The sequence below is a fragment of the Sebastes fasciatus genome, chromosome 11 (genome assembly GCF_043250625.1).
Source record: "Sebastes fasciatus isolate fSebFas1 chromosome 11, fSebFas1.pri, whole genome shotgun sequence".
Classification (NCBI taxonomy): Eukaryota; Metazoa; Chordata; class Actinopteri; order Perciformes; family Sebastidae; genus Sebastes; species Sebastes fasciatus.
This window is the reverse complement of record NC_133805.1, coordinates 31,236,171-31,250,659: the sequence shown is the minus strand read 5'-3', so window position 1 is coordinate 31,250,659 and position 14,489 is coordinate 31,236,171. Positions and strand designations below refer to the sequence as shown.

Sequence of the window (14,489 nt, the reverse complement as noted above, 5' to 3'; positions counted from 1 at the left end):
TTAGACTTATATACTATATACTTAGACTATAAACTGTGTTACCTTCAACAATGCTCAAATGTTTTGCGGCTCCAGACAGATTATTTTTTTGCCTAAAATGACTCTTTTGATAGTAAAGGTTGCTGACCCCTGGTCTAAGTGGACTTTCAACCTCATGTTGTCACTAGTTGAAAGGACAACTTGGGGAGGAGATGTTTTGCTCTAAACCAAAGGGTCAAGGAGACTGAAGGACAGATGTGTTCAGAACCAGTACTATGACAACAGTGACATGGGGGTTGACCTGTGTGTGTTTGTGTGTGTGTATGTATTATATGAATTGCTATTATTTATTCATAGTTGTATTTAATATTTACAACTATTGACTGCTGGTTGCAAGTTGCCCCTCAGGGACATTAAAGGATAACTTTGGTATTTTTCAACCTGGACCCTATTCTCCCATGTTTTTCTGTCTAAGTGACTAATAGAGACACTGTTTACAGCCAATAAAAGTGTTTGTTTTAGCCGTTGACAGGCTCAGATTGTTCTGATACCATTATGGAAAGAACCCTAAGGAGAAATAAAACCTTTTTCTGACCTTTCACTTGATCTGCTCTGTTTGTTATTGTGTGTCTCGCTTGGAGAAGTCTCCTTGACAAATGTCCTGTTGCCTCCACATTGTCGAAATCAGCTAAATATTCAGCCGTGACATTGAGAATATTTTAGATAACACTAAGCTCCGCTTTCTGTAGTCCAACACACGAACTGACAACACCAGCACTCCAACTCTTACTCACGTTTCCAACGTTGTCTCTTCCGGCAACAAGTCACATGACCATAACAAACAGAAAGCGAAAGATAAGAAAGCACAAGCGCGAGCAACAGGATGCTGACTTTCGTTGACTTATCGCCACAGGTGTCGCTGTTAACAAGACATTTCTGATTCTTACAAACAGTCCCTTTAATATCGAACATGTCATGCTTGTAATTTACAGCTTGGACGCAATATTTGCTTGCTGCTGTTGGGAGGAAGAGATCTGAATGGTCTTTATAAAGTCAAGTAGCATTTCAGCAGCTTTCAGTGTGTTTGTGTTTGTTAGGGGATCCGGACTCTCACTCTGTGTGTGCGTGTGCGTGTGCGTGTGCGTGTGCGTGTGCGTGTGTGTGTGTGCTCAGTGGGACGCTGGTCAGCTGCCTCCTCCTTCACAATCTGCCCATATGGTGTTTAAGCTCTGAGTCGTCGTTTTGGCTTGACAAAGTATTTTCCTATGCACACACACACACACACACAAGCACAAGCACAAGCACTGCCTACTACTCCAGTCTTTATTGTGCAGCAGCCCATTCGATCAATCCACAGTTTATCTGTCCAAGCAGACTTCTGTCAACACCCCCCCTCCCCACATTTACACTTGCAATGTGTGCAGTGTGCATGGTTTCGCACGCACGCACACACACACACACACACACACACACACACACACACACACACACACAACTCAACCTGATGACCCAGAGCACAACCAATCACAACACAGTTTGTTTATTGATGACACAAAGAATACACCTTGTAAAACAGGGGTACTGTTAAACTAATCAATGCTTGTCACCACATTATTGTTTATGGGAAATTATATCAGCCTCAATATGCTTCTATCTTTATTCTACTTTAATTATCATGAGCTAACACCACTTTGAGGCCAACTCAGTGACCTGCAATATACAGTAGCTTTCCCAAAGATAGTCCGTCATTTGATGTTTTGATAATAGTGGTTAAGAGAATGGTATAGATAGATAGATAGATAGATAGATGGATGGATGGATAGATGGATAGATGGATGGATGGATGGATGGATGGATAGATGGATGTATAGATGGATGGATAGATAGATAGATGGATGGATAGATAGATGGATAGATGGATAGATGGATGGATGGATAGATAGATGGATGGATGGATGGATAGATGGATGTATAGATGGATGGATAGATGGATAGATGGATAGATGGATGGATGGATGGATAGATGGATGGATGGATAGATGGATGTATAGATGGATGGATAGATAGATAGATGGATGGATAGATAGATGGATAGATGGATAGATGGATGGATGGATAGATAGATGGATGGATGGATGGATAGATAGATAGATAGATGGATGGATGGATGGATAGATAGATGGATGGATAGATAGATGGATGGATGGATAGATAGATGGATAGATGGATAGATGGATAGATAGATGGATAGATAGATAGATAGATGGATAGATAGATGGATGGATAGATAGATGGATAGATAGATGGATGGATGGATGGATAGATAGATGGATAGATAGATGGATAGATAGATGGATGGATGGATACATAGATGGATAGATGCATGGATGGATGGATGGATGGATGGATAGATAGATGGATAGATAGATAGTTACATAGATAGATAGATAGATAGATAGATAGATGGAAAGGCTGCCGTTCGCTCTGGCGCCGGAAGTAGTAACATGTCGCACCAAACTATTTAGTAACTCCTAATTAACTAATAACTCATTTTTGTTAACTTATTTAACACTAGACCATGGGGAAAAAATGAATCATACACTTCTAGGGACTTTACTTTGGAAAATCTTTTAATTGATAGAGTAAAAATGTTTGATTTTCAGCATGTATGTAGTCAGAGATGTCCTGAAGTCAAATATATCAGTCATTGTCAGGAAGGATTTATTTAATTTTTTAAAAACTAAAGACAAATTTGTGCTATTTTCTTTTTAATTTATAAGGGATGTGACGTCACATTACTCAGACTACAACATTGAAAGTGGTAACTTCCTTCTACCTCCGCATAGACTCAAATGAAGCAAATATATTGATTATGGCATTAAAAAAAATCTATTTCAGAATCCATTTTTTTCCCACCCCTACTAGATGTCAGTAAATCCTACACACTGCTCCTTTAAGGCCACAGTACAGAATAAGGAATGCTTTCTTTTTCTTAATTATTTGAGACCACTTTCTTATAAAATATGTTGTTTTGATTTTTGTTGTTATTTTACAGATTTTTGGGCACAAATGATTGAAGTTTTTGGAGCTCTGCTGCTTTGACAAGTGAAATATGAAATGCTGATTGTACTGCATGTTTTCATTTGTTTCTCAGATAGATATGAAAAGAAACTAATTCCTGATGCCACTGTGGGTCACAAAGCAAATCAGAGTGATTTAAATTCATCTGGAAAGTCCCTCAAATATCCCATTATAGCTTCAAAATACATTTAAAGCTTTTTGCTGTGGTTCAATCAATTTCCTTCATTCGGCTTTCATAACAGAAAAGTGTGATTGTCGTTCAGTGTGAAAGGTCGAGCGATGCAATTCCTTTTTCCAGCATCTACCAAAGCTTTTTTTCATCTCCTCCTAGCTAAATGGAAATGTAATAAATCACTTCTGCATGCTGGTTTGTGTCCTTCTGTCCCTGCAGGAGCTGGAGGTTGGTCTCCTCTCACCTCAGACAGGTATCAGTGGTTGGAGGTCAGCCTGGGCGAGCGGACCAAGATCACCGCCGTCGCTACTCAGGGCCGCTACGGCAGCTCTGATTGGCTGACGTCGTACCTGCTGATGTTCAGCGACACGGGACACAACTGGAAACAGTACAGACAGGAGGACAGTATAGAGGTGAGTCCGTACTGACTGCACCACAGTGCATAACTTATTTCCATCCATTCAAACAAATAGTTACGGCTACTCTGTTGTTCTTTGGTCTTGTATTGACTCTATTTCTCCTCAGGGATTCATAGACATCATCATATTTTGTTTAGTTTTGTTCATATGAAGTGATGTATTGTTTAGCAGTGCTATGTGGCTCCATCTGCCCTGGACAGATAAAGTGAGTCATCATGAGTTTATCTCTTCATTTATAATGTATGAAGCAGCGCTGAAGCTCTGCTGACTCTGCGGACCTGTTGACAAAACACTTGAGACTGCTGATCACGAACAGAGAGGCAGTCAAGTGGCACCATTTAGTTTTATTTATTTGTTTTTGTCTGGTACTCAGTGTCAACTTTGTCTTCTTGACTCTTTAAAGAGGTAGTAAACATGCTGATTTCTTCCATCACTGCTGCGGTCGGTACAAACGTTTGAATGATGTTAAAGAGTGGGATTGAATACAAAGTAACACAGATTATCTGTATAATAACAGCTTATCCTTCACTTTCTTTATGGGGAACTCTACTTAAAGTTATTACATTATTATTATTATAAGGAAATATAATAACACTGCTCATACATGTACCGTGTATAGGATTTGACTTGATGATATACTGTATGTAATTTTACATTTATTACAAACACATTTCCAGATATATGCAGTATTGAATTAATTATATAATAATAATAATAATAATAATAATAATAATAATAATATTTATAGTAATTAATAATTGTAAAATTATAGAAATGTCTAATTTATTAACATTAGAGCTATCAATCGATTGAAATAGTTAATCGCAATTATTAACACTTTTTCTATCAGTTCTAAATGTACCTTAAAGGGAGATTTGTCAAGTATTTAATACTCTTATCAACATGGGAGTGGACAAATATGCTGCTTTATGCAAATGTATGTGTATATTTATTATTGGAAATCAATTAACAGCGACAAGCCAGTATGACATGGTTGGTATCAAGTCCTTAGGTTTTGTAGTTTCATATGAGAATATATAACCAGTATCTTCACTCTAGCTTTAAAACTGAGTTACAACCTCCGAAAGATCGATTGCGTTAATGCGTAAAAGAAATTAGTGCCGTTAAAACGAATTTGTGTAACAGGTTATTATCGCGTTAACTTTGAAAGCCCTAATTAACATATTTCAAAAATGATATGCAGTATATGATCAATTCCCTATAAATGTTCAGCAGCCTTACCCTCACATCTACTACTGAAGGCCTTCACACACTGGGGGTTTGACAAATATACAATACGAAAATGCGAAATACTCCCCTGCGAATATTACGCATCAAAACTGTTCATGCTGGCAGCGATGCAAATTAGCGCCAATTTTGTGGAACACTTTTTTAATAACCGAATAACCAAATAGTTTGGTGCAGGCAGATGATGAACTACCAGGAGAACACCCACAGCAGCGTCTGACAGTCTGTCTGAGGTCAGTTGTTGTATAGCCTAAGCTATTTTATTGACTTTCCTTTTAGTGAAATGCTCTGAGTGACTTTGCCTCTGGTAAACAGTTAAGCAGTGTCTACTGTATGTCTAGAGCTTTTATTGTGAAGGATAAGAACGGAAAGAGTGGATCTGGTTTGCGCTGCCTTTGTCAGGGGTTGAAAGGAGTAATAAAGTTTGCCGTCCTGGGGCAGGACTTCAGCGCCTCCGTGTTGTTATACACTACAGTGTAAGTTTTGAATTTGTCCGTTCCACATGATTGGTTGATGCTTTCATTCGCGGTTCCGGAAAAAAATGCATTGCTTTTTCGCCGCGTAATATTCCCATTCTGTGTGAAAGTATTTATGACAAAAACATGAATTAAAAAAAACATATTGACCTACAAATGAATCGCACAAAATGAAAGCCCCGGTGTGTTAAAGCCTTTAGACACACTAACATTTGCTTTGCACAATCAAGTTTATTTTCTCACACAGAAGCAGCTTAAAGTGCTTTATATTCACACTCTCTACAGGAAGAAAGCTTTTGAGTTTGCTTACCTGTTGACCTGACACTGACAACATAGGTTGCCATTTTGAATACTTTACAGGCTGACGACATGAAGTGAAACTAACATCTAACCTGTGAAATCTATAGACCTGCCTGTTGCATCCAGTTTGAGCTCTGTCCTTTATCTCACATTCCCAATCTCAATATACCCCTCACTATAGATTTAACTGTTGAGTGTTTACTCAGGTTTTGTTCACATCCAGTAAATCCAACAGTCAATACATTTTGACTTTAGTACATTGTCACACCAAGGCCTTTACTTCTACCTGACTATAATGTTTACTGATGGTGTTTCTACACTAGCAGGTCATTTCTTCCACCACTGATCACGAGTAACAACATGGCAGTAATATGGCACAACATAGCCAAGAAAGCACGGACTGTATATTAGAAGTGGACGTAGTCACCGTGACGTCACTCGTTGGTTTGTGGACTACGGTTTTGAAGCCTTGAGTTTGGCATTTTGGCCGTCGCATCCTGTTTTTTTTGCAAACAGAAGTGACGCAAGAAGGTGGAGCTAAGAACAACTAAACACTGAATAAGATATTTTTGGGCGACCAAAAATGTTGTAATTAACTATCATGAAGTGAAAACACACTGCGAAAGGGTTAAAGTTCTAAGGCAAAAACACGGACAACTCCCAGACGACGTTGCAACGTTGTGGTAGCAACCTGTCAATCACAAGGTAGCCCCGCCCTAAAGCATCCCCTGCTTTATGGTCTATCTGACTCTAAATGGGATTATCAATTACTAAATGAACATCATGCTGTATTGAAGAAGACTTGAAACTAGAGATTGAGAACGTAAACTCATGTTTACAATGTTTACTGAGGTAATAAATCAAAAGAGAAGTAGGCTCATTTTCTCATAGACTTCTATACAATCAGACTTCTTTTAGCAACCATAGGAGTCGCCCCCTGCTGGCTGTTAGAGAGAATGCAAGTTTAAGGCACTTCCACACTGGCTTCACTTCTCAGACCCGGAGGTTGTCGCCTGTATAAAGGTGGAAAAGCTCAGCTGGTCTCTGTAGAGCTGATTAATGAAGAAATCAGTCAGATGGACAGCAGAGGCAGCGAGGCATCACCTCCCACTTCCTGCTGGACACAGAACACTTCTTCAGTGTTTTCCTGTCGCACAAGTGTCGTGTTGGACTCGTATCGGTCCCACTGTGGTGATGGTACATGGTTCAGCATGCCGCCACGGGAATACTAAGTATTTGTGTAGAAAGCAGACACGGTGATGTATCCTGTCAGCACAGAGAGCCAATTGAGTTTCTTACCTCCATGCTCGCAGTGAGCCTCGTACCAAATCAAATAGTGCAACAAATATATAAAAAGTGTAATATTTCCCTGTCATTTGCATGGACATTTATACAGGGCAAACCCACCAGTGGTGCAGAGAGGAGCTTCTGATTAGAAGTAGAGCCGAGGCAATTTCCTCACATGGAGGGAATCCAGCTAATCTCAGCACTGAGGATGGTCTCTGAGAGAGCAGAGAACCACTTCTCTCAGCTTAAAAACACACTCATCTGACACCCTGCATAAACTGAGCACGTTTCAAAGTGTTTCCCAGCCTCTGTGGTATTAGTGAGTCGAGCTTACGGAGTCTGTCAGAGGAGAAAGTTGATGGCAGAGCTGCTGGATCAACTTCTACTGGGCTTCTGCTTATAGCTTAGAGGCCTGGAGACCAGGGAGGAAATATCCTGCTTTCTCTTTTCCTCTTTCTCTCCGACCTCTTTTTTTTTTCAAAAGCCTGTAGGTGCTTGAAAATATAGCAATCCATCTTTTCTTTATAGTCTCTCTCCTCTTTATCGGTTTGTTTCCTCCTGCCTGGAGGGGATGAGGACACGAGCACTGATCTTTTTTACTTCTCTCCGTTCTTCTCAAATTTCCTCCCTCCCTTTTATTTCCTCTTCTCATTTCCTAACACTGTTGCTCGTCTCCCTCTCTCTCTCACCATGTGATCTTTCTTTCATTTGGCCCTCTGTCATTTCCCTTTGATTCTCTTTATTGTTTCTCCTCCTTTCTTTCTCCCATTCACAGTTAATCTCTCTCATCATGTCTCTTTCCCTCTTTCTGCTCGTCAAAGGCAGATATTGAAGAATTCACGTCATCTTTCTAAAAGTAAATGAGACTCTGTCCTTTCCCTCAACATTCATTTGAGTTGAAGGTACTTCTGTTTGGCTCGTAGCTTTGAGGTGACAATACACTCGACATCTTTCTTTTTTGGTCTACTTTTGTACACTACAACACGAGTTTGTTCTCACCAGAAAAACAACAGCCTTGGTCATTTATCCAAGCACATCATATGGCCTACGTTTACATGTTCTTGACAAAGGACCTCTTGTGGTCATGTGGATGATGTCTGTTGTTTGTCAGGATAAAAGGTGGAAGTAGCATGACTTACCCCAAGGAGTTCAAGTACCTCGGGGTCTTGTTCGCCAGTGAGGGGACTATGGAACGTGAGATTGGCCGGAGAATCGGAGCAGCGGGGGCGGTATTGCATTCACTTTACCGCACTGTTGTGACGAAAAGAGAGCTGAGCCGGAAGGATAAGCTCTCGATCTACCGGTCAATCTTCGTTGCTACTTTCACCTATGGTCATGAGGGTTGGGTCATGACTGAAAGAACTAGATCGCGGGTACAAGCGGCCGAAATGGGTTTCCTCAGGAGGGTGGCTGGCGTCTCCCTTAGAGATAGGGTGAGAAGCTCAGTCATCCGTGAGGGACTCGGAGTAGAGCCGCTTCTCCTTTGCGTTGAAAGGAGCCGGGTGAGGTGGTTCGGGCATCTAGTATGGATGCCCCCTGGACGCCTCCCTTGGGAGGTGTTCCAGGCACGACCAGCTGGGAGGAGACCACGGGGAAGACCCAGGACTAGGTGGAGAGATTATATCTCTACTCTGGCCTGGGAACGCCTCGGGATCCCCCAGTCAGAGCTGGTTAATGTGGCCCCGGGAAAGGGAAGTTTGGGGTCCCCTGCTGGAGCTGTTGCCCCCGCGACCCGACCCCGGATAAGCGGTTGAAGATGGATGGATGGACCACAAAGTATCTTAGGGAGGAGGTCAGGGGTTGCTGGTCGGACTTTGATCCAGGAGACTGCTGTAGTCGGCACAATGGATTTTGCAAGCTCCCAAAAATTTGATCCAACAACATCCCCACAAACTAAAAGCAGGATATATATTCAGACAAAAATATGACAGCTTTGCCTACAATTAGATCACAAGGTTCAAAATGATACCCATTATCCCAGGTACTCTGCCTAATGCCGGGTACACTCTACACGAGAATCAAGCCGATTCTGGGCCTGATTCTCCCTCCCGACAATGGGCAGCAAAGCCCAGATGTTTTGATGGTTATTAAGATAATCTCTCCTGATATTCCTGTGGTGGGAGGTATATTAAGAATGTTTTTTACATCCCCCCATCAGCACCGATCTCAAATCGTAAATATAAAACATGTTCAATATTTATGATGGGATATTCTGTTGTGTGAGGGGAACCCAGAGGACATGTCCGCCATGTTCGTTTACACTAGAGTCACGTTTGATCGCAAGATATTTTGCGAGATTTCCGTTTTTTTGAGTCGTGACTCTTGATGTTCATGAATGGAATCTTTTAGAGTGTGGTGTGCTGCTCACCACACACTATAGGAACAAAACTGTTCAATTTAACAGAACATGTCGTTAAAGTGTGGGCTCTCTCACATTTTCAACATCTGTTAAGATTTATAAAATCTTTTAGTGAAAGCCAGCCTGAAGGCACACTGGCACTGAGAATGTTAAAAAAGTGTCCTACATGTAGGGTGGTAACATTGAAACATTTTTGGTATGCACACTAAATAATGTTACCTGACGATTTAAATAAGGAATTTATGGAATATTCCTTTCTGCCAGTAAAATAAAAAAAATAAAAGAGAAAATAAATGCTAAATGAAAATTATGAGATAAAACGTCAACATGTTGACTTACGAAGTCAAACTTTCGACATAAAAGTCAAAGTTATGATATAAAAAGTTAAAATTTGAACTTAATAGGTCAAGATTAGTTCTCTTTGTACCTTTTAAGTTTCTTTCAGTTTATGTTTCTTTTGCTTTGCTTTCATAAAAGGCAGCATTTTTCATTTTTCAAATGACACAGTTCCCTGAATAAAGATAAGACATCATGCCGATTGTTTATTTTTCCAGTAGACTGAAAGCATTTCATTGTTTCATTATATTTTAATTTATTTATGACTTGCAGACAGTGGCTTTGTTTAAACTTCAGTGTAAATCGTAGTCGGATAAAGTCAGGTTTAAGTTAAACACAGCTGCAAGTAGTTTGAGTTCTAGAGTATATGATTGTGTTGGTTTTAAACATAGTTGTGCTGAACTCTTTCTATGTGTGTTTTCCAGGTAGCAGTAATGCAGATGGATAATGAACAAGTCCTCATTGTGTTTGTGTGTTTTCAGTCTTTTCCAGGTAACAGTAATGCAGACAGCGTGGTTCAGTACAAACTGCAGCAGCCGGCGATCGCTTGCTTCCTCCGCCTCATTCCTCTGGACTGGAACCCCAGCGGGAGGATCGGACTCCGGCTGGAGACATACGGATGTCCTTACAGTAAGTCTTATCGTCTTTATTGAACTGACTGGACCCTCTAGAGACACTGGTGGCACTGGTTTCATCTAAATGACCTGCTGAGTTTGTTTACCGTCCTCCAGGATTTAACAACAACAAATCACTGCATCTGAGTAATCTGAGTGAGTCAACAGCTCACCAATCAATATATAGAGAAAAGAAACACTCATTACACATCACACCGATTCGTTTTTTTTAGACACTAAGAACAACAAACGCTCCCCGGCCGCCTTTACTTGGATGTACTTCCATATTTCACAACTAATTTACACTCTCACCTCTCTTATTAACAGTAAAAACAACACATATACAAAACATATTGTGTTAATGGTTTCCTTTTAATTTCTCAGATACATCGCAGCATATCGGCAGTATCAGCCCCCAGCATCAACACAATGAACTAAACACACATCCCACAGAAACGGGTTCTGACTTGCGCTGCAGTTTTTCTTATCAGTAATGGCTCCATGGAAAATGATTTAACCAATAAACACATTATTAATTATTCCGCTTTTAATAAATAACAAATATCAGTGTCGCCGCTCTTGTGTCTCCTAAGAGTTTAGGGTGACCCTGAATTCACATGCATTCAATTTTCCTTGATTATGTCTCCGCTTCATCTTCTTCATCTTCTTCATCTTCTTCATCTTCTTCATCTTCTTCATCTTCTTCATTCTTCATCATCTTCTTCATTGTCTTCATGACTCGGTTGAAGAAGCAGTTGTTTGTAATAATTTGTCCTCTCAGCATTAATTCCCTGCTGTGTCTTTGCCCTCATTTCTGTCCTCAGGGCCGTTTGTTCCCTATATTGTCCCTCATAAAAACACACCTCATGAATATCAAAAACAACTCCACACATTTACATATATGCTGAAATACATTTATCAAACAGTAAATATGAATGTGTAAACATGTTTTCCATATGGACTGTCTTTGTCCTGTGTTCTATCCGTAGCTGTTAGCGTCTGTATTATTTCTGGTTCCCCCTTTTATCTGACAGAAGCTTTGAAAATAAAAGAAGTATGTTTGTATTAAACCGCTGATTCTTGTGAAACAGGGAGTAAAGTATATCAAAGGGGTGACACACAGGCATTTCACTTGTCACCAATACAAATAAACAGGTTTCAAAAGCTTGCAGTGAAACTGGAGTGAAAACTAGTTTGTCGTGAAGGAGGCTAAATAACGCCAAGCTTGCGCAGAATTTTGGCGAGGAAAAACGGTCATGGCCAATTTCAAAGGTTTCCCTTGACCTCTGACCTCCAGATATGTGAATGTAAATGGGTTCTCTGGGTACCCACGAGTCTCCCCTTTACAGACATGCCCACTTTATGATAATCACATGCAGTTTGGGGCAAGTCATAGTCAAGTCAGCACACTGACACACTGACAGCTGTTGTTGCCTGTTGGGCTGCAGTTTGCCATGTTATGATTGGAGCATATTGTTTTATGCTAAATGCAGTACCTGTGAGGGTTTCTGGACAATATCTGTCATTGTTATGTGTTTGTGATAGATTTACAATAATAAATACATACATACATTTGCATAAAGCAGTATATTGTCCACTCCCATGTTGATAAGAGTATTAAAAACCTGACAAATCTCCCTTTAAAGTACATTTTGAATAGATAAAAAATGTGCGATTAATCGCGATTAAATCTTTGAATCGATTGACAGCCTGAGTTACGCTATTCCTCATTGGACAAATTGAAATTTTGACCTGCTGGTGGCACTAGATGAAGATATCACCAAATTTCATGGCAATCCATCCAATAGTTGTCGAGACATTTCACTCAAAACAATAAAGTCAACTTAATGGTGGCGTTAGAGGAGAAGTCAGGCCATCACCAAAGTTATCAGCCTTATGTAGCCTCCAGATTTATATTTCAGGAGGATACTGACAGCTTTACTTCCACTTGACACCCACATATCATGTTAGTTTGCCCTGCACTCATGTGGCCTCGAAAACTTGAAAATACTCGAAATACTCGATACATTTAGAGGTCCAGATGCGGGGACGCCGAGGCAACATGACACCCCCGGCACTAATTCATCATATTAGTTCACCAAGTGGAAAGATGATTTATGATAAAAGCCATTTTGTGTCCCTTAGAACTGTGTCCCCTCTGGAAGAAGATGGATTAAGAGAAACATTTAAAAGATGGATTTTGATAAATAGCCTGTAGAGGTTTGGAAATATTATCGAGTTATTTAAGGACACAGGGAATACAATATATTAGTGTAATATGTTCATCATCAGGCGTGGCGGTTGGCAGAGGACACTCCTGGTTTTCCTGGCGGTAAACTAATGTAGCATGCACAGCAGAATCCTCCTCGGAAAAACAAATGCAATATACCGAAGGGAGCTGAAATATAGCTGTTAGCAGCAAACAGTTTACCACAGTGTGATAAATGTATAGTGGGTATTTGTCTGTTATTGAGACAACACAACAAAACATTTCACAATGTGTTTTGTCAGATCAGGGTTTCCCTAACAGTCGCAGGTGTTCACACTTAATCAATCACATCTATATAAACGGATAAAAAGTCAACAGAACTAACACCACAGACATCACACCACTGCTGTCGGTCACTGCATGCACATGTCCCCAATCAAAAAAGAATTTTTATTTAAGTTAATTTAAAGGTACAGTTTGTAACTTCTTACACGTATAAATCAATCCGGGTCGGTGTCTCATGCACGCTCGCGTGTGGCTACGCTGTTCAGACTCAGACTCCAACACAAACTACAGTGAAGCGCCAAAACCTCTTGGTTGTATCTAGTGAAGCCCGTCTGTTAAACAGTGTTGGCCGTAGCAGTGTAGCTTTGGTCTCCAGGACCGGAGTCTCTGCTGTACTCTGCTCCTCTGCCTGCCTTCACTCACACACCGCGCTCCTTCTCACTCTTTCGCTCCACCTCACGTGCATGCACGCACACTCCACACTGCAGAAGAGTTAGTTTAGTTCTGAGAATATCTAGTGAATGTACAGTGGACGTTTGTGCAGAAATAACTGCTGCAGCTCCTCCAGACCAACAGAGGTTTCCCGTGTCTTGTGAAGTGACGGGGCTCCGCAGAGAGAAACGTTATCGTCTCCGACCAAAACTCCGGTGTCTCCCCTGTTCCCTCCGGCTGCGGTCGGGAGTCTGAGGCAGGAAAAGCCAACACTAGGATCAGCATTGATTCATGGAGAGACCTTCGTCTGGTCAGCTAACATTACTGCCAAGCAGCTGAAATATAGAGTGATATTGTGGTTTTAGCTGACGTGTGTCGCCTCACTGTTTTGAGCGATGCTCATTCATGTCTATGTAGAGCGAGCACAAGCGCGAGCCCAACGCTGACTTTCGTTGACTTAACGGCCACAGGTGTCGCTGTTAACAAGACATTTCTGATTCTTACAAACAGTCCCTTTAAACAAAAAGTGACATGTTTATATGTCAGTTTGATTTTGACATATTTTTTCCTTGCAAAGCTACAGATGAAATGATAATGTGAGGACATGGTAAAGGTCATGAAGAGTATTTTTAATAGATCATTTCTGCAGTTTTTGCCACATTTTTCTTTTCAGGTCAGTAAACGTGTAGAGACAAAGCTTTTATTCAGAAGGATTTGGGCCGGAAGTTCTAATGTTGTTGCTGCAAGTAAATTATTTCTTAGGATGATGCAGAAGAGAACACAAAAGTACGTATTTTTTTTCCCCTTCCCATCTAAAATATTGCCCTCCATGTCCCTTCTGGGGAAATTGAGTTTCAGGCACTTACAGGTTTGATAGTTTAAGCAGCTAAAATCAATATTTTTATATTAACAATGAAACATGACTGCTTGTATGTCTCCTCAGCATCTTTCAGCTCGTTGTTTTGGTTTTCCAGCACACAACTTTACTGTTTTGGTTCAGTCCCACCGCTCTCGTCAGCATGATTTCCGTTTTCAGCAACAAAAAAAAAGGTGTGATAACCTCACTGCATACTACCTAGTCAGCACTAAAGGGCAGATAGACACAGTTAGCGAGCAGGTGGTTAACGTAAAGAGAGGAGTTGGTCGAAACGAGCTTAAAGAGAGTGAATATTGGACTTACATTCATCAGTTGGCCAAAAACACGACTCCAAATGAATGATGATGTTAACACAATTCACTCTGCTGGATGTCTAAATAGGCAACTGCAACTTTGTACAGTGATAATATGTCAC

At 40.6% G+C, this 14,489-nt stretch overlaps 1 protein-coding gene across 2 annotated transcripts in view; it reads left to right on the top strand.

Annotated features, from left to right (window-relative positions):
* Positions 1–14,489, top strand: part of LOC141777744 (contactin-associated protein-like 4) — a 168,494-nt gene that overhangs the window by 52,922 nt on the left and 101,083 nt on the right. For both annotated transcript variants that reach the window (XM_074652267.1, XM_074652266.1), the window contains exons 3-4: positions 3,452–3,645; positions 10,140–10,287. In XM_074652267.1, coding sequence (XP_074508368.1) covers positions 3,452–3,645; positions 10,140–10,287 — 342 coding nt within the window. The remainder of the gene's footprint in view (positions 1–3,451; positions 3,646–10,139; positions 10,288–14,489) is intronic.